A 19,782-nucleotide genomic window follows, 5' to 3' on the forward strand; every position below is an offset into this window, starting at 1 on the left:
GGCTGGGTCGCCCCGCGCCGCCCGCCTGCAGGGATACGGGCAGCTCCCGGGCCGGGACCGTTACTGTGCGGGCGACCCGGCCAGGCGGCGACCTCGAGGGTCCCTCGGACTCTGCGCAGAGACCCCCGCGTGCCCGCGGGCAGCGGCCCCAGGCGGAGAGGCCGCCCCTTGCCCGGCCCCTCCGGCCGCTCTCCGCCCCCAGACCCGGCTCGCAACTTGTTGCTGAAACGCGGCTCGCGCTCTGCGCTCGGGGCCGCACTCCGCCCGCGGCCCGGCAGGGGCGCTCTACCTGCCTCGCGCCCGCCGCGCGGAGCCCGTCGGCCGGGCACGAGCAACGCGAACGCCGCCGCCGAGCCCTTGCGGCCCCGCGCGGACGCCGTAGGCCGGGACGTACCAAGGCGCGGGCGGGGGGCTCCCGCCGGGCCCCGGCCCCGGCCCCGGCCCCGCGCCCCGCGCCCCGCGCCCCGCGCCCCGCGCCCCGGCCCCGCGCCCCGCGCCCCGCGCCCCGCGCCCCGCGCCCCGCGCCCCGCGCCCGCCGGGGGAGCCGCCGTCGCGGCGGGAGGCGGGTGCCGGCGGCGCCGGGGCCGCGGGGAGGTGGACGGGGCGGGCCGGGGCGGCACCCCCGCGCCATGGGCGCGCCGGGGCGGAAGCGCCGCGGGATCCGGGCGTCGGGCCGCCGGGCCGCGAAGCTGCTGGCTCCCGCGCCGCCGCCATGATCATCCCCGTTCGCTGCTTCACGTGTGGCAAGATCGTCGGCAACAAGTGGGAGGCCTACCTGGGCCTGCTGCAGGCCGAGTACACCGAGGGGTGAGGGGCGCGCTCCCGGCCGCCGGCCTGCGGGGCCCGGGGCGGGGACAGGGGCGCCCGGCCTGCGGGGCCCGGGGCGGCGGGTGTGGGGCCCGGGGCGGCGGGTGGGGCGCCCGGCCTGCGGGGCCCGGGGCGGGGACAGGGGCGCCCGGCCTGCGGCGTCGGCGTCTCGGGCGGCTGTCGAGGATCCAGGCTTGAGGGGTTGGGGTCTTGAGGCGGCAGTCAGGGGTCTCGGCCTCCAGGTCAGGGGCAAGGGACGTTCATCAGATCCCAGGTGACGCTGGCAAGGCTTTTATTCCCGGAGCCTTTGCCAGCCCTGTTCTCCAGACCTGCTCTCAGGAAAGCGTCTCCCACCCCCCAGTTCAGTCAGACGAGGGGAGCTAGTTGTCAAGCGCTGGTGTCTGGGGACTCGAGTATTCTGGCTCCACGCCTCCACCGCAAATAGGCCCCTGGCCACCTCTGTCCATCAGCTCCCTAAGTTCTCCCTGCTAGTAGGCCCATCCCTGTGTCCTCAAAGACACTGATGCTGGGAAAGATTGAAGGCAAAAGGAGAAGGGAGCGGCAGAGGAGGACATGGTTAGGTAGCATCAGCAACTCAATGGACAGGAATTCAAGCAAACTCTGGGAGATAGTGGAGAACATGAGCTCAGCGTGCTGCAGTCCATGGCGTCACGGACATGACTGAGCGGCTGAACAACAAACCATGTCTTGCAGACTCACGGGCTTTTTTAGGACATAGGACAAACTTCTAATCACATAGCCCTCATCATCAGGCTTTTGTGGGGTCCCTTTTCCGTGTTTGCCCCTTGGCACTGCAGTTACGCCTTACTTGTCTGAGTTTACCCTAGACAAGAGTCTGACTTTGGTCCTTGTGTGGACAGCCCCATCCTTATCAAAGTGTGAACCTCTGGGACCCGGAGTGTGGTAGCCAGGCGAGGTTCTCCATGTAGCTGTGTTGGGTGGATAGGGAAGCAATGGACGGCCGTAGTATCTGCACCAGGCTCCGAGGAGGCTGCTGGAATGACCGCAGTGCGAGTGAATGCTGGCAGCCTGCCCCAGACTCCTCCCTCCTCCACGAGATGCCCCAGGCCAGGGCTGCCCAAGCGGCCACCCCTTTTATGGGTGCCACGCTGGTGCCCACACACAGGAGGCTTTGAGGGTGACTGGGGCCGTGTCTCTGGGAGGTGAGAGGGGGCTGCTCCCCCCGGGCGAGGCCCTCTGTCTGCCGGGAGGAGCAGGCTGCAGCCAGGTCTCTCCCCACCTGCAGGGACGCCCTGGACGCGCTGGGCCTGAAGCGCTACTGCTGCCGCCGCATGCTGCTTGCCCACGTGGACCTGATCGAGAAGCTGCTCAACTACGCTCCCCTGGAGAAGTGACCGCGCGATGCCGCAGGTGGCGCCTCACCCACGGCTTGTTCCCCTGGGGTGTGGGGCACCGGAAGCCACGCCCGCCCATGGCTCTGTTGGCGTGGGTCTTCCTCTCTGGAAAGAACTGTCTAGTAAATGTTTCTGAGGACTGCCAGGAAGTCCTAACAGTTGGTCTGGGTTTGTGGGCTGCCCCGCCGGTTCCTGGGGTTCTACCTGGTGCCCGAGGCCCTCACGGCCCAGGAGGAGGGTGGGCCTTCCACACGGGAGTGCTCGGCACGGGGCTCCCTTCCTCTGTGGGCGCTTGGCCCCACAGAAGACACAGATGTCACGAGTGCTTGGGGTGGGGGCACCGGCGTCCCACAGCGCTGTTCTGGGTGCCCTTCAGCCGAGAACAGAGGTCCCCACCTCCTCCCCGGTATCCAATGCTCCAGACTTTCTGCGCCAAGTGGAGTGCCCCCTGTGGTCACAGCTGCGCATCCTGAGGTTGCTGCCGCCAGAAGCTTCCAGGCTCCACCCACAGCAGGCAGGCAGCTCCACTCCGGAGGGCACGCGCCTCTGTGGCCACCCCTGAGACCCCACAGCAGGTGGGAGGTGCCCTGAGGCAGCTCTCCTGGGCATCTGTTCTGAATGGGCTCTCAGTGCCCAGGCGTTAAATGCGTTGCCCTGAAAACCAACTAGAGAGCTGTCTGGCGGGGGCGGGGGTGGGGGGCAGCTCACCGCGGTCCAGCTTAGGCTGAGGCTTCAAACCAGAAGCTGTCGCTTTGGCGGGGCTCAGGCAGGCCCTGGTGCCTCCAGCAGCTCAGAGGGCAGGAGGGAGGCGGCCTTCCTGAGGCCACCTGCCCAGGCGTCTGATGGGTGGTCTCTGCAGAGACCAGGCCCAGCACCCTTCTCTGGCTCCACCCTGCCCTGTCGGCAGATGTCCTGCCAGACCCCACCTGGCTCGCTCCCAAGACCCCCCTCCCGTCCCTGGTCCCTGTGCAGTGGCCAGACAGGCCTTTGGAAACCGCAGCGGTCCAGTCACCCGCTCCCTGGGGTCTCAGCCACATCACCAGCCCTGCATCCAGGAAACAGCTGAGCTCCTGCGAGGCCTGTCTGCAGCTGGCCCAGCCTCCGTCCCCTGGAGCCCCGTCGGCTCTCAGCTCACACCGCCCTGTGTCTGCCTCTGTTGCGGCCCTGCGGGTGGGTCTGTTCACTCTGCGGACGGGACAGCCCTTGGAGGCCAGACTGCCTTTGTCAGCGACCTCAGCTCAGCCGTCCGTTCCACAGACATTTATTGAGCACCTATCGAGGAGCAGGAGCAGTCCAGGCGTGGGGCACAGCAGCGACTCTAACCCTCAGGGTCCTGCCTCTGGGGGAGCGGCGACCTAGTCAGTACAGGCTGCAGACGGTCAGCGGGGGGGGCGGCCGAGGCCCGGCCCGGACGGCTCTTCCCTGGTTGAGGAGGAGGCCCGGTCCCCAGGGGGCCTGGGGGAGGCACCTGGGGCCGCCTCACCTGCTGCTGCCTGGCCCCCCTGCGCCAGCCCATTTCTGCCCAACTGGCACAGGCCTCAGGGAGCACCCCAAGGCCCCGATCTCAGCCCAAAGACGGTGGCGGGAGGGGGGCCTTTGTTGCTAACCCCCAGCCCAGCAGGTAGGTGGGGCTGACCTTAGGCCTTGGGACTTTGGTGTGTAGCTAAAGGCACTTGAAGCTGCCTCTGGGGCTTGAGGGTCCCCAGAGGGCACGGTGATGGCACGGTGGGGGGCCCAGGCAGCAGGACAGTCTCCCCGGTAGGCGAGGGGCAGGGTCGCCACCTGGACCGCAGCACTGGGGCTCTCAGGAGTGTCAGTAAGCGCGTCGCAAGAAGCTGCAGCGCACGGAGGGCCAGCGCCCGCGGACACACTCAGTAGTGCTCCAGCTTCAGGCTCTTGTACAGGCAGCAGGTGAAGAGCATCCCGAACACCTGAGCACAGGGCCAGCGTGAGCACGTCGGCCCCGGCCCCCAACACACTGCACACGGCAATCTCAGCACCCCGGCACACACCCACACATGGGCAGTGCCCAGCCCCCCACACACACCACACCTGCACACGGGCGATGCCCAGCCCCCCACACACACCTGCACACGGGCGATGCCCAGCCCCCCCACACACCACACCTGCACACGGGCGATGCCCAGCCCCCCACACACACCTGCACACGGGCGATGCCCAGCCCCCCCACACACCACACCTGCACATGGGAGATGCCCAGCCCCCCCGACACCACACCTGCACACGGGCGATGCCCAGCCCCCAACACGCACCCCCACACGGGCGATGCCAACACCCCCACACCACACCTGCACACGGGCAGTGCCCAGCCCCCAGACACACCACACCTGCACACGGGTGATGCCCAGCTACCTGCTACACACACATACCTGCACACAGGCGATGCCCAGGCCCACGGCCCCGATGACCCTCAGGTGCTCCTGGATGAAGGTCTCCAGCTTGGTAATGCAGCCGCCCTGCAGGGGTGGAGGGGCTGCTGAAGGTGGCAAGTCCTACAGTCGCCTCGAGGACATCCCAGGCAGCTCAGCAGGCCCCCACTGGCCTACCTCCACTTTGTAGATGTTGGAGGCGTGGTCCCGCCGCCCACAGCCAGGCACCACAGTCTTGCAGCAGCTGTCGGGGACCACCCGTCCGTCCGCCTCGCCCGAGCGGATCCACTCACTGTCCTGCCAGTCCCGCGAGCTGTTGCTGCCGCAGCAGTGGAACTGCGGCAGGAACAGGGCTCAGGCGGAGCGCCGGGCCGCAGCCCTGGGGCCGGGCGCCCGCAGAGGCCCGGGAGGCCCCGCCCCGTGCCTCCCGGCCACCCACCTCCTGCTGCAGCTTGTCCACAGCGCTGGTCACGCCCTCGTGGCCCGGCTGGTGGTACCGCCTGGTCATGGTGTCCTTGAGGTTCTCCTTGAGCTCTGCGTTCAGCTGGGGTGAGGGAGGGACAGCTGCAGCCTTGGTTGAAGACTCCGAGGTGGGGCAGGGTGGGAGTGGGCGTAGACCAGGGTGGGGGGCCATGCAGGAGGACTCTGGGAAGGGCTGGGGTCAGGGAATGGGCATTGGATGCTGGCTCAGACGGGTAGTTGTGGGGCCAGGTGGCTGGGAGTCACCCAGACGGCCATGGGCAGGGTCGGTGGCAGGGAAGGCACTCCAGATCCCCTGGACACCTGCCTCCACCGAGCAGGCAGCTTGGGTGCGGAGGGCCAGCTGGCCGTCCCTGTGGTCCACCCTCCACCTGTGGCCCCGCCCCCATCTCCAGGCTCAGCACCGCAGCCTGTATGTCTTGGTCCTTCCTAGCCTACACGCATGTGTACCCTTACATGGCAGGTCTTCACGTGCGTGCCCTGCCTGTGCGTGTGGCCCAGTGCGTGGGTGTCCGTGTCCCTATGTGTACGTCTCCTGCACGCTCGTGTCCAGCTCACTGCACGTGTGTCCTTGCACATCCACGTCCTCGGGTGGCCTGTCCCAGCCCTCACCTGCTGGTAGTAGACGTAGGCCAGGACCCCCGCAATGATCTCCAGCAGAAAGATGATAAGGAGCAGGCCGAAGTACTGGGGGGAGGAGCAGGGGCTCAGTCAGGGGGGCCGGGGCACAGACGCCCCCATTCCGTGAGGACGCCCAGCACCAGGCATGGCAGAGCAGAGCCACTGCCCTCAGCTGCCAAGTGGCCACACGATGGTGGCCCCCGGCAGCGGGTGAGGGCTGGAGGACCCCGGCCTCCCAGTGCTCCTCAGGCGTCTTCCCTCTGCTGGCCCAGCCGGGGTACGGGGACCCACAGGTGGGCAGGGAGCCCCTCCCAGGTGAGCACAGCAGAGTCTGTCCTGCAGTCTCACCCATCTCTCCCTTCTAAGCCCTCCTAACCCAGAACCACCCCAGGCAGCCTGGCAGGGAGCCCCACCCCCACCCGCGGTGCGGCCAGCCCCGCTGACCAGACGCAGCAGGTTCCTCCGCTCCTTGAAGGTGGCACAGCAGCCCAGCGCCCCGGTCACCATGACGACAACGCCCGCCACCACCAGGATGTAGGCTGTGGCCAGGTAGGTGCCCGAGGCCAGCAGGCTGATGTAGTCGCTCTTGAGGGCCAGCGTCCAGATGCCCACGGCCATGACGGCCAGACCAGCCAGCTGCGGGCAGTGCACACCGGTCACCACATCCAGCCCCGGGCCTGGACCCCTGGCCAGGCTCCTCCGAGGTCGGGGAAGGGGGTGCCCACTGCTCACCCAGAAGCAGCAGTTGAAGGTGAAGAGCAGGTACTTGAGGCAGACGGTGCCGCATGCTGTCGACTTCTCCCCAAACTCGCCCATCCTGGGGCCGGGAGGTGGGGGAGGGGCTGCCCGGGAGGACGGCCGAAGGCCAGCGGGGAGAGGAGCGGGGGACACACGTCCAGACCAGGCTGGGGCCAAGCCAACCCCCTGCCTGGGTGAGGGTTCTGGGAGCGTCTGTGGGGGAGGGCTGCTCGGAAGCCCCTGCCACCACTGCGGCAAGGGCAGACATGGTGCCCACAGCCCAGCTGGAGCCTGGGGGGCCCGGCTCCCCTGACCAGCGCCCAGGGCATGGCGGGGGAGGCTTGGAGGACCCCGAACCACCACCACGGGCTGACTCAGCCCTGCAGGCACCTCAGGTGAGCTCACACAGGCCCCTCACCCCACCCCACCCCAAACATTCCCTGTGCCCCACGTCACAGGTTGGCAGGATCCTACCGGCTGCTGGGGGGGGCAGGGGCGGCAGAAGCTGCTCAAAGGTAGACTGATCTGTGCTTTTCTAGCTTAGTCCTGTGGCCTTGGAGAAGGCCCTCAGGCCTCAAAGGGCCGGCCTGCCTTCCTTCCAGCCAGAGCTGGCAGGCGCCACCCCCAGACCTGCGGGTCCTTCCTGAATGGGGATAGCCACGCTGACCCAGGGGGAAATGTAGCTCCAGACTGTGCCCCTCCCCAGAGCCACCCCACCCTCTCGTTTCTGGGTGTCTGCATGAGCGGGGTGGGGACACAGAGAGCAGAGGAGCCCTGGGGCCCTGTTTCCAGACAGACACGGTGCCTCCCCGAGCCGGACTTACCACTCACCTGGGTGGTGGGAGGGCTCCTCTGTAGGGCAGGCAGGCAGAAGTTCCCACCTGAGGAGGCTTCACTAGAGGGCCAGGGACAGGCCACAGGTCAGGCTCAACCTGGATGGGCAGGATCCCACCATCCCTCCTTGTAGCTGACCCAGGTACTGGCCGCGAGCTGGCCTTCCAAAGCCCCGCCCCCCGCGCGCGGAGAAGGGAGCGGCCAGGCCCGGTGTTTTGGCCTGGGCTAGGGCGGGGCAGGGCAGAAGACATTTCTGGACAGTCCGATTCTGGAGGGGACCGCACGCCTCCTCCAAGCCTCCTAGTCTGAGCCTTGGCACCTGGCCTGTAACTGGCCCTTCCCCCACCAAGCGGCAGTAGCTGCTGCTTGGGAAGAAGAAAAGGTGCAGAACCCCCCGCGCCGGCGGACCTGGGCCTGTCCTGGGGTCCGAGTCCCGGGAAGGCTGTTTCCAGGCACAGGCTCCACCCGCACGGCCCGCCCTCGGGCGAGAAAGGCTGAGGAGCCGGCCGCCTTTCCGGGAGTGCCCGGAGGAGCTGAGCCCCCAGGGAAGGGCCGGCCAGAAACAGTTCCCGCGGCCCTGGACGCTGCCGCCCCACCCCCGGCTCCCGAAGCCCAGCCGGGCCTGTCAGCGGCCCACGCCCCAAGGTGGGGGACTCCCAGCTCGGCTCCCGGCAGGCCGGTGAGGAATTCGCGCGTCACCGCGATGAAGTCACCGCCGCCGCCACCCCCACGCCCTGGCGGGGCGCGCGGCCCGCCCACTCGCACCGGCGGAGAGGAGGGCACCGGTGTTCGCGCAGTGCGTGGGGTGCTCGGGAGGAGCCCCCGGCTCGAGGGGGCCGCAAGGACCGCCCGGAGACCAGGGAGGCGCCTTGCCCGCGCCCGGCGGACCCTCGGCCCGCCGGGCCTCCGGGCACTCGTCTACCCCCGGTAGGAGCCTGCGGGGTCGCCGGGCGCGCGGCTTCTCCCGGCCGTCGGTGCCCGGCGGTGCACTCACCGGCCACGCGTCGGAGTCCGGCGGGCGGCGGGGGCGGCGGCGGCGGCTCGGAGAGCGCGGAGGACACAGCCGGCCCGGGCCTGCGACCGAGACGCGCGGGGCCGCCCCGGGCCCCGCCCCGAGCCCGCAGGCCCCGCCCCCGGCCGGCGACGCAGGCGGGTCCCGACGGCGCTCGGCGCGCGCGGGCGGGGCCCCAGCCCGGGCGGCCGCCTGGGGGCCACGCGAGGAGGCCGAGGCCAGGCGGGCTGCGGCCCGAGGGCGCCCGCTCGGGAGCAGCGGCGCGGCGGGGGCTGCGGGGGCCCCTGGGACAGACGCGGGCCGGCCCGGGGGACGGCCTAGAGGCGCGGTCAGGGGCAGAGAGGGGCCTCTCTGGGCGCCCTGCGGAGGACGGCTTGCAGGGGAGGCTCGGGTCACGGCGTGAGAGGGTCCAGACAGGAGGGTGTCGCCTGGGAGTGGTGGGAAAAGGTTCGGGAACGAGGGCAGAGGCTGCGACCGGCTGCGCTGGGGAGCTAGAGCCGAGTGCCCGACGGCTCGAGGCGGCGCCCTCGGTGCGGACAGCTCTCCCGGGACAGTGGGCGGCCCTCGTCCCCTGCTCCCCGCCCGAGGCTCGGGCTGGCAGGGCGGAGGGCACTGGCGACAGCTCAGGCCCACCCCCGGTGCCTCCACTCAGGACTCCAGGGGGCTGAACTAGCCCACCCAGGGCTGTGTGAGGACTGGCATGGGGAGGGGGTGGCGCTGGAGGCTGGGGGCGGTCAGGGAACCCCGCCCACCGCTTCCTGGCCGACTGGCCTCTGTGCCTTGGTCCCTACAACTCTGGCGGACGGCTTCTGGACATGTCCAGTGGACACACAAGGACGATGGACGCCTGGTCCCAATGCTACGGCTCCCACACGCCGAGGAGGATGAAGTCAGTGAACTTTATTCAGAGGAAGGGGTTTTCCGATAGTTTCGATGCGCTGGGGATAGAATGAGGACCGCAGCGAGAGACACGAGTCCCTGACCCCCCAGGTTAGTTCCTTCATGTCTGCAAGTCAGGCAGGCCGGGCAGCTCAGTGGGGAGAGCCCACATCCTGGATAGGCAGCCCCCAGCGACGCCGAGTCGCCTTCAAGGGGCGGCTTCTCTGAGCAGCCAGGTGAGGCCCAGTGAGTCACTCGGGCTAGTCAGCGGGCACTAGGCAGGTGGCCGGAGCCGCGTCTGGGGGGGCGAGCCCAGCTACTGCAACAGCAGCAGCAGGGGGCGCCCAGCAGGGGGGCGGAGCTCAGAGCCTTCCTGCGGCCGCTGCCCAGCCGCTGGGCCTCACAGACGTCCCTCTCGTCTCGGAGCCGCGTGTTCAGCTCCCTGGGGAATAGCAGCCCACAGGCTCTGAGGGGGTCTCAAGAGGAAGCACGCCTGGGTGGGGAACGCGGGCACGGAAGGGCTTCCTCGCGGTGTGGAGGGGCGGTGATGGGGGCTGGGTAGAAACCGGCGGCGCGGACCCCTTCCAGACGCACCTGAGGAGCTCCAGTTGCCGCAGGAGGCTGAGCTTCTCTTTCTGCATGTTCCTCGAGACCGCGACCACGTCTCTGCAGGACGGAGGTGGTGATCCGGGTGCAGGAAGGCGCCTCGGGGTGCCGCACGGCCCCCTGGAGGACCCCCCCCCCCCGCCCTGCCACGGAGACCCCAGAGGCGGGGCTGGAGCCGGGGGCGACTGCAGCCCGGAGCTCCAGGTGCGCCCCTCCCCGGGGCCCGCCCCCGAGGGTCCGGCCCACCCCCGGCACCGTTGGGCTTGCTCGCGGCGGCCCTGCGCGTCGCCCTCCAGACGGCGGAGCTGCTCCTGCGCGCCCTCCAGTTGCGTCCGCAGCGCCTCGTTGGCCAGCCACAGCTGTGCGTTCTGCGCCTGCGCCTCCAGCTGCTCGGAGGTCCGGGCCTGCAGCTGCTGTTCCAGCTGGGGGAGCGAGGGGTCGAGGCTGGAGAGAGCCCCCCAAGTCGCCAGGGAGTGCGTGGGGACGGCGGGGCTTGGGCCCGGGCTGGGCAGCCGTGCATCCCTCCGCGCGGCAGCCGCTCACCTCCCGCTGCCGCAGCCCCGCGCGCTCCAGCTCCTGCTCGCGACTCTGCAGCTCCAGTTCCAGGCGGCCTCTCCGCTCCTCCCGGGGAAGGCCCTAGGACGCGCGGGGACACCTGAGCCCCCGCGGGCGGCAGGGGCGCGGGTGCGACCAGTTCCCTCCAAGAAGGCAGCCCCTGGGAGACCCGCGCGCCCGGGATGGGCCCACCTGACCCCGTAGGCGCTGGCGCTGCTCTCGCAGCGGCTGCTCCAGCTCCTCGTACAGACACCGCACTTCCCGCTGGTGCTCGCTCTCCCGCCTTCGGGGAACCGAGGGTGAGGCGGCGGCTTAGAGCCCGCCAGCACCGCAGCCAGGAGGCCCTCCGCCTGGCCCTCCGGCCGCCCCCGGCCTCCCAGCCCTCACCTCCGCAGAGCCTGCTCCAGACCGTCCCGCTCCCGGGCCACCTCCTCCAGGCAGGCTGACGCGCGCATCAGGACGTCCTCGAAGGAGCCCAGCAGTTCCGGCCGCTCACGCTGCAGCCGCGTCCAGAGCGCCCGAATGGCCCGCTGCCTGGGGTGGGTGGGTAGCGGCTGAAGCCGAAGGGAGGACTCCCCCACCCTGAAGGGTAAGCCTGCAGAGGGCGTGGCCTTGGACAGGCAGGGCATTCTCTTCCGGGGGCTCTCACCCCTGAGGGGCTGGCCTGGCGGGCGGTGTGTACAAGTGGGGCTGTGTCCTTGTGTACCCAGGGCTTTGCCTGTGCTGGCTTTAGCCATGACTGCTGACTCCAGAAATGCAAATTCTGTGGGAAATCACGCCCGGCACACAGTAGTGGCAGCTGAGAGGGCCGGACCCAGCCTGGCCGAGGGTCCCTGCCTGGGAACAGGCACGCGGGCAACCTGGACAGGCCCGCGCAGGTGGACAGAGCAGTGGAGGGTGCTGGGGTCAGGCTAACATCGACTTACTCGCCCAGGACCCGGGCCACCCCCAGCTGCTCCAGCGCCGAGCACAGCAGCTCCTCGTCCTCCTCCACTGAGCCCCCCGCGCCTTGCACATCCGACCAGCCCGACTCGAAGGTCTCCTCTGGAGCCCGGGAGGGCAGAGCACCCACGGTGGCCTCCACGCCCACGAACTTGCCTGCAGGGCGTGGGAAGGAGAGACTGTTACCCCACACGGCTCAGCCCACCGCCCCCTCACATATCCTGCCCTTCTCTGAGCCCGGTTTCCTGTTTTTCTTCCTTACTCTGGTCTGACTCCCGTCCTGGGAATGGGAGGTGACAGCTGGGCTCAGGCCAGAATGAGGCACGCCTGGCTCCCAGCCTCACTAGGGTTAGGCTCGGGCAGTGGGGTGGGAGCCGGTGAGCACACCGCCGCACTGGGGGCCCTCTGTGTCTTTGCGTATGTGCTCCGGAGGGAGGCCACGGAGGGGCGTGGGCTGCCGACCTTGTGGGCCCCAAGTCACACGTGCCAGTGGGCTGGGGGTGGGGCTCAGGGGCCGGGCTCACCCAGGCCGAGGCAGAACTCCCGAGCGGTGAGGAAGCCAGTGTGTGCCTGGTCCAGGCTTTCAAACACAGCCTCCAGCTGCTCGGGCGTGAGGGGCAGGTCGCTCTGCAGGCCCTGGCAAGGTGGATGGCAGGGCTGAGTGGCCAAGGTCAGCCCTGGGGGCAGGCGGCATCTGGGGGCAGGGGCTCACCTGCAGGTCGTGCCGGGTGATGAAGCCCTTGGCCTCTTTGTCACACAGCAGGAAGAGCTCCTGGGCCTGCTCCAGCATTGCGGCCGGGGACCCCGGGGTGCGCCCCTGCTCCCACCCCTCCTCCTCCTGGCCCTCCCCAGCCCTGGGCTTCCCGGGGCTGGCCATGGCGGTGGGCTCAGCCTTGGGTGGCCTGAGCAGAGCTGAGAAGAGACGAGGAGAAGGAAAGGGCAGGCAAAGCGGGTGAGAGGCAAAGGCGGCAGAGGGCTAAGCGGGAGCGGTGGGCACCCAGAGGTGGGGTGCACAGGAGCCTCCCTGCCCCCATGGGAAGCGGGAGAGGGCCTGGCAGAGGGGCCGCCAGGGGCATGTGGCCCAGTTTCAGGCAGTGGGGCCGGCGGGCTGGGGCCTGGGCGGAGCTAGGCAGGCTCCGGGCCCCCCTCGAAGCCAGCAGGGGCAGGAGAGGCTGCATTAAGGGAGGCGGGCTGGGGGCTGCTCTAGGTCTTGTGACTGAAATGAGGTGGGGGCTCTCGAGAGGGGGCAAGGGCTTGGGTGAGGGGATGGTAAGCTGCAGAGGACTTGAACAGGTCCTGGAACTGCCGACCTGGGCACGGGGCTGACCAGGCCGGGCCAATGAGAGTACCAGCCAGTCCTGGCTGCTCTCAGCGCGGACCCTGGGCCCCGCCTCCGGCCAGCTGGCAGGCGGGCTGGCTCCGCCCTCCCTGCTCGCAGCCCCTCCCACCGACCTGGGGCCCCAAGGAAGGCAGGTGCAGGGTCCAGCCCGGGCCTCGAGGCCTTCCAACGCCCTTGTCGGGAACCCCAGGGTCTAGCCCAGCAGCCTTCCCTGCTGGCACCGTGCTCACCACCACACTGGCCTTCCCAGGGGGCGCCCTGCCCATTCATCAGACCACATCTCGTTCCCACAAAGCCCTGACCCCCGAATTTCCCGAAGCCAGCCCCCAGTGTGGCATCACCTCCCGACTGGGACCCTACCCATATTCCTGAGGGTGGGGGGCGACCGATAAAGAGGGCGGGTCTGAGAAAGGGCAGGAGGAGGGGACGTGGACGGAGATCACTCCCCCAGTGCGGGCTCGCCCCCAACCCCAGCGCGGGCGCGCCACCCCACCAGCGGCTCCCTGGCTCCCTGCAACCAGAGGGCCGTCCCAGCCGGAAGCTGCACTGTGTCCCAGCCACGGAGCGGAGGGTGGGGAGGACTCCTGAAACCCCACGCCCTGGGGCCCCAGTCTGTCCTGCCCTTGCCACTGCGCACCCCCAGGGGTACCGGAGTCCCTGGCTGTGATACGCAGGGATCCGTGCACCCTGTGGCGACTTGGCGGGGCGGGTGTGGAGGTACTCGGCCAATGCAGGCGGGGGCGGGGGGGGGGAGGGGACCCGCCAGGTGCCTGCCTACCTGCGAGCTTCACCGCCACACCTGCGCACACTGGGCTGTCCTCCTGCCAGTATCGAGACCCCGGCAGGGCCGGCCGGGCGGGGCCGCCGCCGCTGTCGCCGTGTCCCCGCCGTGTCCCCGCCTCTCGGCACTGCCCTGTAGCCCGGCACTCAGCCTGCCCGCCCCTGCATGCAGCCCCCGACCCCCAGGGTCTGTCCTGTCCGAGCCCCTGGTGGGGTGAAGACGACCCCGGGGACACTTCCTGCACAGGGCCAAGGAGGGGGGGCAGTCCTCAGGATATCGATTTCAGGCGCCAAAGAGCGTGCAGGAAAAACCAGGCAGGAAATAGACCAAAATATTCTCAACAGCTATCTCTAGGAGTGGCGTGACTTTCCTCCCTTCCCTATGCTTCTCCAGCATTCTTTCCCATATTTTTTAAAACAAACGAGCAGCATACTACAACGCGGTATTGAAACCGGTGCTTTAGAGGCCTGTGTGTGAGAGGGGGAATGACTGCGGGGGGCTGGCAGGGGGTTCCTGTCTCAGCAGTCGCCCCAAACTCTCCTTGGGGGCACAGCCCTGACTGCAGCTCCCATTGGGGGAGGGTTGCCAGAAAGGTGCTGGGGGGGCCTGTGTGTGACCTCCTTGCAGGGGAAGAAAATGCCAGCTTCTTCCCAGGGGTCCCCCTCCCAGGTCCCGGCCCAGCCCTGCACCCACCTGGAGGGGCTGGCCTCCCGGGGCCCTCCTGGCAGCACTGGGGGCTGGAGGCCTCCGCTCCCCCAGGGATCCTGCTGAACTAGAACCGGCTGGGCCTACAGGACAGGACCTTGAGACCAAGGGGTGGCCCCTGGCACAGGCACGCAGGGACCTGCTGAGCCGGCTCTCCCGGTCACAGCCCCGGCCCGACCGTTATTGTTGGCTGGGGGCTGCGGCCATGGGGAAGCATGGAGGGCAGGTGCGGGCAAACCCCCAGCAGCAATCAGCTCTGGACTCCAGCCAAGCGCCCGGCTCCGCTCAGAAACCCCTCCTTCCCCCATGGGCCCTTGTGGTCAAGAGGGGCTGGTCGCATCCCCTCAGACTGCCCAGGCAGAGCAGAGGAGGCCTCCAGAGCATGTCTCACCCACAAGACCGAGCCCCCCTCAGCACACCTGCTCCCTCCTATATTCGGGCAGGGGGCTGGGTATGCTGTTGGGGGCAGGGAGGCTCCTGATGACAGGGGCAAGACCCACACCTCCCATCAGCCTGGGCCGAACACCCACTGTGAAGCAGCCCCCTCCACCCCTCCACCCCCCACCGCCCACCTCTCCCCTGCGCTCAGCTGGGGAACCTCAGCCTGCACAGCCATCCAACCGGGAAATCATCCCACACCCCCAGGACGCCATGAAGTTCTAAACTAAACAGTTCTGTTTTTATTTTGCAAGGATCTTGGTCCCAAATATTTCCATCGGCCCTTGGAAAGCTGTGCCCAAGGGTCCCAGCCAACGGAGTGGGCGGCAGCCTAGGAAGCCCTCGGTGCTTTGAGGGGGAGCCCCACGGCTGGCGGGCAGGCCCTGAGTGCCAGGTTAGAGGCACGCAGGGTCCCGGGAAGCCCCGGCCTGAAGCTGCAGAGACGCGACACTGGGGGGCGGCAGCCACACACAAGTGAGGGAGGCAGGGCTGGGCCGTGGCGTTTATTACATCTGCTTTGGCAAAAAATAAATAATTCTTCACACACATTCTTCAGAAAATGAAAAACTGTGGCCGGCGGAGCAGGTGCGAAGTTCTCAGGAGTAATACTGCGCTCGCAGGCGGGGGCGCCGCGCCCCAGAGTGTTGGCCCGACACTGGGGCGGGGCCCCGAAGGGGAGGCTGAAGCACAGGCAGGGGCCCCTGCGGCCACGCTGGGGGGGCTACCCGGCGCTCCTCAGCGCGGCGAATGAGCGGCTGGTGGACCGCCAAGCCCCCTTGGGCAGCGCGAGGGCCCCCAGCTCCTCATGTGCAGTGGGGTGGAGAGGGACTGCGGAGGGGAGCTCAGCTGGCCCCGGGGCCCCGCCTCACGGACAGGGACGCTGGCGGGGTGGGGCGGGCAGCCCGCAGCACCGGGGCCCCGGGGCCAGAAGGCCAGGGCCCTGGGCCCTCAGCAAGGGGGAGAGCTGGGCGGGTGCTGCGGGGGAGCGGGGGCCGGGCCGGCGGGGGCGCGCATGCGCAGGGCGTCGGGCGGGAAGGCCACGTTGGCGCAGAAGAGCCCGAGCAGCAGCTGCCGCTGGCACTCCTCCCACTTGGCTAGCACATCCCCCAGCGACAGGCTGTTGCGCATCCAGCTGGGCAGCGCCTCGCTGTAGGCGGCGCAGGACAGCGGCACGGAGGGCAGCGAGCGGGCGCGGCGCAGCTCCACCTGCTCCGACAGCCTGCGGGAGGGCGGGAGGGAGGGAGGGTGGGCTCGCGTGGGGGTGGCCCTGGAGGCTGCGGGCCGGGGCAGCACGGCGGCGAGGGGCTCACCTGGAGGGCAGGCGGCTGCCCAGCTTCCTCTTGGCGCGCATCACCAGGTACTGGCAGACGCTGCCCGTCTGCTCCTTCATCCACCGGATGTCCTCAGGGACGTCGGGCAGCCACTCGAGCAAGCTGGGGCAGGGTGCAAGGCATGGCCTCAGGGGCCAGGGCGGGCCGGCCCGGTCTGTGCCCTGGCTCTGGGCCCGACATGGCATCTCTGCAGCACCTTATACCAGCTGTCCCTCTCCTTGTGTCCTTGTGCCCACCACCCAGGAATGACTCCCAAGTCCGTCCCGGGCGCCCGCCCCCTGCTCCTCACCGGATGGTGAAGGACACCGCGCTCTCCAGGGGCAGAGTGTAGGGCACCATCATGGCCATGGCCAGACGCACGGGCAGCATGCGGGAGAGCGTGGTCAGCAGGTCCGTGGGCTCCATGCAGGCCTCCAGCAGGGCTGTGGGTGCAGGAGGGTGGTTGGTGGCAGGTCGGGGGCGGGGGGGAAGCAGAGCCCAGGACCCCTCCGCCCCCTCCCCCCACCCACCCTCATTGAGCCTTGAGGGCAGGTGCTCCAGGATGTGATCCTCCCTGGGCGGAGGCGGGTGGTCCTTCCCTCCAGTCCTCTCCATGGCCACTGCCCCCTCCTCTGCGTCGGCATCCTCAGGGGCAGGGGGCTGGCTGGGGGGCAGTGCCAGCAAGGGGTTGGGCCGGTTCAGGAGACCTGGGTGGGGAGAACGCGACAGGCCATCAGCAGGGCTGCGGCCAGCTGGCCCACAGGGGACGGCCAAGCAGAGCCCACCCAGCCCCGGGCAGCCCGCGCACCGTTCCGCCGCAGGAAACGGAGGCCATCCCTGTAGCCCTGTTTGCACATCTCTTGAAGCACCTGAGGCAGGGGAGGCATAAACTGGGGCAGGGGGCCATACACGCCCTGTTCTGCCCCCCTGGGGTCCGCGGGGTCCCTGCACCATCCCCCCACCCCACCCTAAGCGAACTTGAATCCAGGGCCAGATCCAGGTTGGACAGAGGCTGGGCAAGTTATGAGCTATCACCAGGAGAGGCCCCCGGGCAGCTGTCCCCCATGCCGTTGGCGAGGGCGGGCCTCACCAGGGGCTCGGGTGGGAACAGGGCCTTGGAGAGGCGGTAGAGGTTGCGCAGGTTGAACTGGATGCTGGTGTTGGTGACTCGGAGCTCGTGGATGTTGGTGGAACTGTCCTGCGGGCAGATGTCACTCTCGCCCGAGAAGGGGGACACCGTGATGGTGTTCTTGAGCTCATAGAGCGGCAGGTTGTCTGAGATGCCGCCGTCCACATAGCGCTGGGGCAGGGACACCCGGTCACACGGGGAGGGCCCAGCAGGGGGCGCTGATGGCCCTCCCCCGGGGCCATTTCATCTGCGCCTTTCACCCACTGGGCACTGGCCACTGAACAGACGGCCAGACGGCGGGGTTGGGGAGAACACCACCGGAAACTCGCATTCACGCTGGGCTCACGGCTCTTGAGTAACCGGGGAAGCGAGGCCACAGTTGGGCGGGGCACAGAGGGCGCTCCTCCCCACACTCCTGGGAAGTGAGGCCACAGGCTGGCAGGAGGGTGGAGCTGGGGGGGCACTCATCCCACCCCACACACAGGAGCCGACTTGTCACCCGGGCAGGGCGCTCAGGGCATACTCACCACGCCCTGGAAGGAAGGGGGGATGAGGCCGCAGTACACGGGGATGAAGGTGCTGCAAACATTGGCCTGGGGGCAGGGACAGAGGGGGCAGTGAGCAGGGGCTCAGGGTTCCTACTGCACCCCAGTGTGGCACGCAGGGCCCACCTGGATAAGCTCCTCTTTGGAATTGAAGTGGGTTATAATGACGTTCTCGCCATCAGAGACGCGGGTCAGAGAGATGCCTAGGCGGCCGCTGGCACACCCGTGGCAGTCAGCAGGCAGGCTCTTCAGCAGGCAGCTCCGGAGGGTCTTCACCATGTTGAAGGAAGGGTGCAGCGGGCCCAAGAACCGCTTCCGGGCCTCCTTGGACACCTCGATGATATTGGCACCAGCTTCACCTGGAACAGCAGGGCCAAGAGTCGGGCCACACTCCTGGGCTTCGCACATTCCCCAGGGCTCCGTGCCCAGGGACCATGGCACAGACTCAAGGCAGCCCTATCCACCCTGGAGGAGTCTCCGTGTCCACTGTGGGGCCTGGCCCACAATTGGGACATTTGCCACCTGTTCCTGGGAAGAGAGAGGCTCCTGGGAGGGCAGACAGCTGAGGCCATGGCCTGCCCTCTGCCCAGTATTTCCCAATGCTCTCCCTGATCCATGAATCACAGAGCCTGGCGTGGCCTGGCACCCAGCTCCCCCCAGGAAGGGTAGAAGCCACAGGCTCAACTCTGAGCAGCCTCAGTCTTCACCCACTTGGCCAGCTCCAGATCCACAGACCGTAATGCCGCCCGGGGGCATGAAACCCGCTCGCAGCCCGTTGCAGCCCCTCCACATGCCTCTGGGGGCCATGGGCACTGGCCGGGACAAAGCCGGTGTGCAAGAGGCCCAGGAGTAGCCGGGGCAGGAAGGCCCCAGAGGCACTGGGATCGCCACTGGGGTCAGGGGTGAGGCAGGGCGCAGGCTCCAGCTGCCCGAGACCACGGGCGCTTGTGAGAAAGGTTTCTTGGGAGTGTGTGCTGGGGGCAGGCGCCACGCGAGCCATTTCCTCAACAAAGTACCACGGACCTAGGGGTGTCCTGAGACCATAGGGGGTCTGAGGAACCCTGGGCGGAGGCCACCTGGAGGGGAAAGGGCCGGGACGCAGGGTGAATTCCAGCCTGCTCCTCCCGCCCCAACCTCTCCGGGGGACAGTCACCGGCAGAGGGCAGGGGAGAACCCTGGACAGGCTCCTGCTGGGCGGGGCATTCCAGAAGCTAATGACCCCTCTGTCACTGGCTGCCTCCAGGAGAACTCCGTGTGCCGTAAACATCACTGGCAAGGGCCGCCGGAAGAGTGCGGGCGGAGAAGGCCGACGCCGGGACTCCAGAGTCACCACGCGCCTTTGGCCCCATGGAGGGGCCAAAAACGTCTGGCCGCAGCCGCGGACCCAGGCCCACAAGTGGGCGGTGCGCCAGGAGCGGGAGAGCCGGAGAGAGCTTGAGTTGGCCAGGCCCAGGCCTGACCTGCTCGGTCCTCCTCCAGGAGTCCTCGGGAGGTACCAGGCCACAATGCCCAGACGCTCTCTCAGAGGCCAACTCCATACCTGGCCCCGGGGCCACGGCAGTCTGGACTGCCGTAGCCCCAGGACACAGTGACCGCTGGCACCCGGTCTTACACGTCCGGGGCAAGCGGACGGCCTAGACCCCACCCCGACTCTCGAGGTCCCGCCCACGAACTACTTTCTCTTTCCAATGAAATAACTCCTGCTGCACCTGCCCTCCCCCCAACCTTTGCGCCCGAGAGGCGGGCCCTGGGTGGCAGCCTCGGCCCAGAGGCGCACCGGGCCCTACCCCAATCCCCGGGCACTCTCGGAGCAAAACAAGGCAGGCCCCGCCCCTGGCTGGCGCCCGGAACTGGACCCTCGGCCCGGGTCCCGGGTAGAGACCCCCTCCCCCCTCCCCGTGGTGACGGAAGGGGCCGCTCCACCCTCGCGAGGGGCATCTGCCCAGCGCCCCCGGCCCTCTTACCCAGGCAGACCCCGGTGACCAACGCCGTGGCCGTGAGCGCCCCGGCCGAGGCGCCGTAGATGTGCGTGGCGTTGGCCACCAGGAAGGGCGCGTGCTCGCGGAGGCAGGAGGCCACGCCGATATGGTAGACGCCGAGGAAGCCGCAGCCCGCGAACGAGATGTTCCACGTCGTCTCCTTGGGGAACATCGCGGCGGCCCGCCGGGCTCCCGGGCTCCGCAGGCCGCCGTGTGCGCCGCGCGCTCGCCGCTCGCTCCGGAGCCGGGGCTACACCGGCCGGCTGGCCCCTCGGTCGCTGCGGCTCGGGGTCTCAGCCGGCGGAGCCGGGGACTC

The 19,782-nt window shown here is 68.9% G+C and overlaps 3 protein-coding genes across 11 annotated transcripts; all 3 read right to left on the reverse strand.

Annotated features, from left to right (window-relative positions):
- Positions 1 to 3,428: 3,428 nt before the first annotated feature.
- On the reverse strand, positions 3,429 to 8,350 carry CD151 (CD151 molecule (Raph blood group)). Of its 9 annotated transcripts, none has more exons than XM_052661624.1 (9): positions 8,241 to 8,350; positions 7,244 to 7,344; positions 6,407 to 6,516; positions 6,119 to 6,310; positions 5,666 to 5,740; positions 5,013 to 5,117; positions 4,751 to 4,909; positions 4,574 to 4,660; positions 3,429 to 4,114 (listed from the first exon to the last, which is right to left on the reverse strand). In XM_052661624.1, the coding sequence occupies exons 3-9, from the start codon at positions 6,488 to 6,490 to the stop codon at positions 4,055 to 4,057; spliced, it is 762 nt and encodes a 253-aa protein (XP_052517584.1). In that variant the 5' UTR covers positions 6,491 to 6,516; positions 7,244 to 7,344; positions 8,241 to 8,350; the 3' UTR covers positions 3,429 to 4,054. The 9 variants fall into 9 exon arrangements, with proteins under 9 accessions (XP_052517584.1, XP_052517583.1, XP_052517592.1 ...); XM_052661623.1 differs by having other exon boundaries at positions 7,237 to 7,344; XM_052661632.1 differs by having other exon boundaries at positions 6,407 to 6,625; positions 7,244 to 7,307; positions 8,241 to 8,314.
- A 794-nt stretch (positions 8,351 to 9,144) lies between these two features.
- CRACR2B (calcium release activated channel regulator 2B) lies at positions 9,145 to 12,117 on the reverse strand. Its single transcript, XM_052662100.1, has 9 exons — positions 11,953 to 12,117; positions 11,765 to 11,876; positions 11,225 to 11,396; positions 10,686 to 10,832; positions 10,491 to 10,581; positions 10,287 to 10,379; positions 9,999 to 10,165; positions 9,732 to 9,803; positions 9,145 to 9,579 (listed from the first exon to the last, which is right to left on the reverse strand). Exons 1-9 carry the CDS (start codon positions 12,115 to 12,117, stop codon positions 9,402 to 9,404), a joined length of 1,197 nt encoding a protein of 398 aa, XP_052518060.1. The 3' UTR covers positions 9,145 to 9,401.
- Positions 12,118 to 14,993: 2,876 nt separating this feature from the next.
- On the reverse strand, positions 14,994 to 19,730 carry PNPLA2 (patatin like phospholipase domain containing 2). Its single transcript, XM_052661660.1, has 9 exons — positions 19,452 to 19,730; positions 17,614 to 17,846; positions 17,470 to 17,535; positions 16,904 to 17,113; positions 16,622 to 16,682; positions 16,344 to 16,520; positions 16,124 to 16,256; positions 15,814 to 15,936; positions 14,994 to 15,722 (listed from the first exon to the last, which is right to left on the reverse strand). Exons 1-9 carry the CDS (start codon positions 19,636 to 19,638, stop codon positions 15,452 to 15,454), a joined length of 1,461 nt encoding a protein of 486 aa, XP_052517620.1. The 5' UTR covers positions 19,639 to 19,730; the 3' UTR covers positions 14,994 to 15,451.
- Positions 19,731 to 19,782: the final 52 nt, after the last annotated feature.

Source organism: Budorcas taxicolor, chromosome 25, assembly GCF_023091745.1.
Source record: "Budorcas taxicolor isolate Tak-1 chromosome 25, Takin1.1, whole genome shotgun sequence".
NCBI classification, from domain to species: domain Eukaryota; kingdom Metazoa; phylum Chordata; class Mammalia; order Artiodactyla; family Bovidae; genus Budorcas; species Budorcas taxicolor.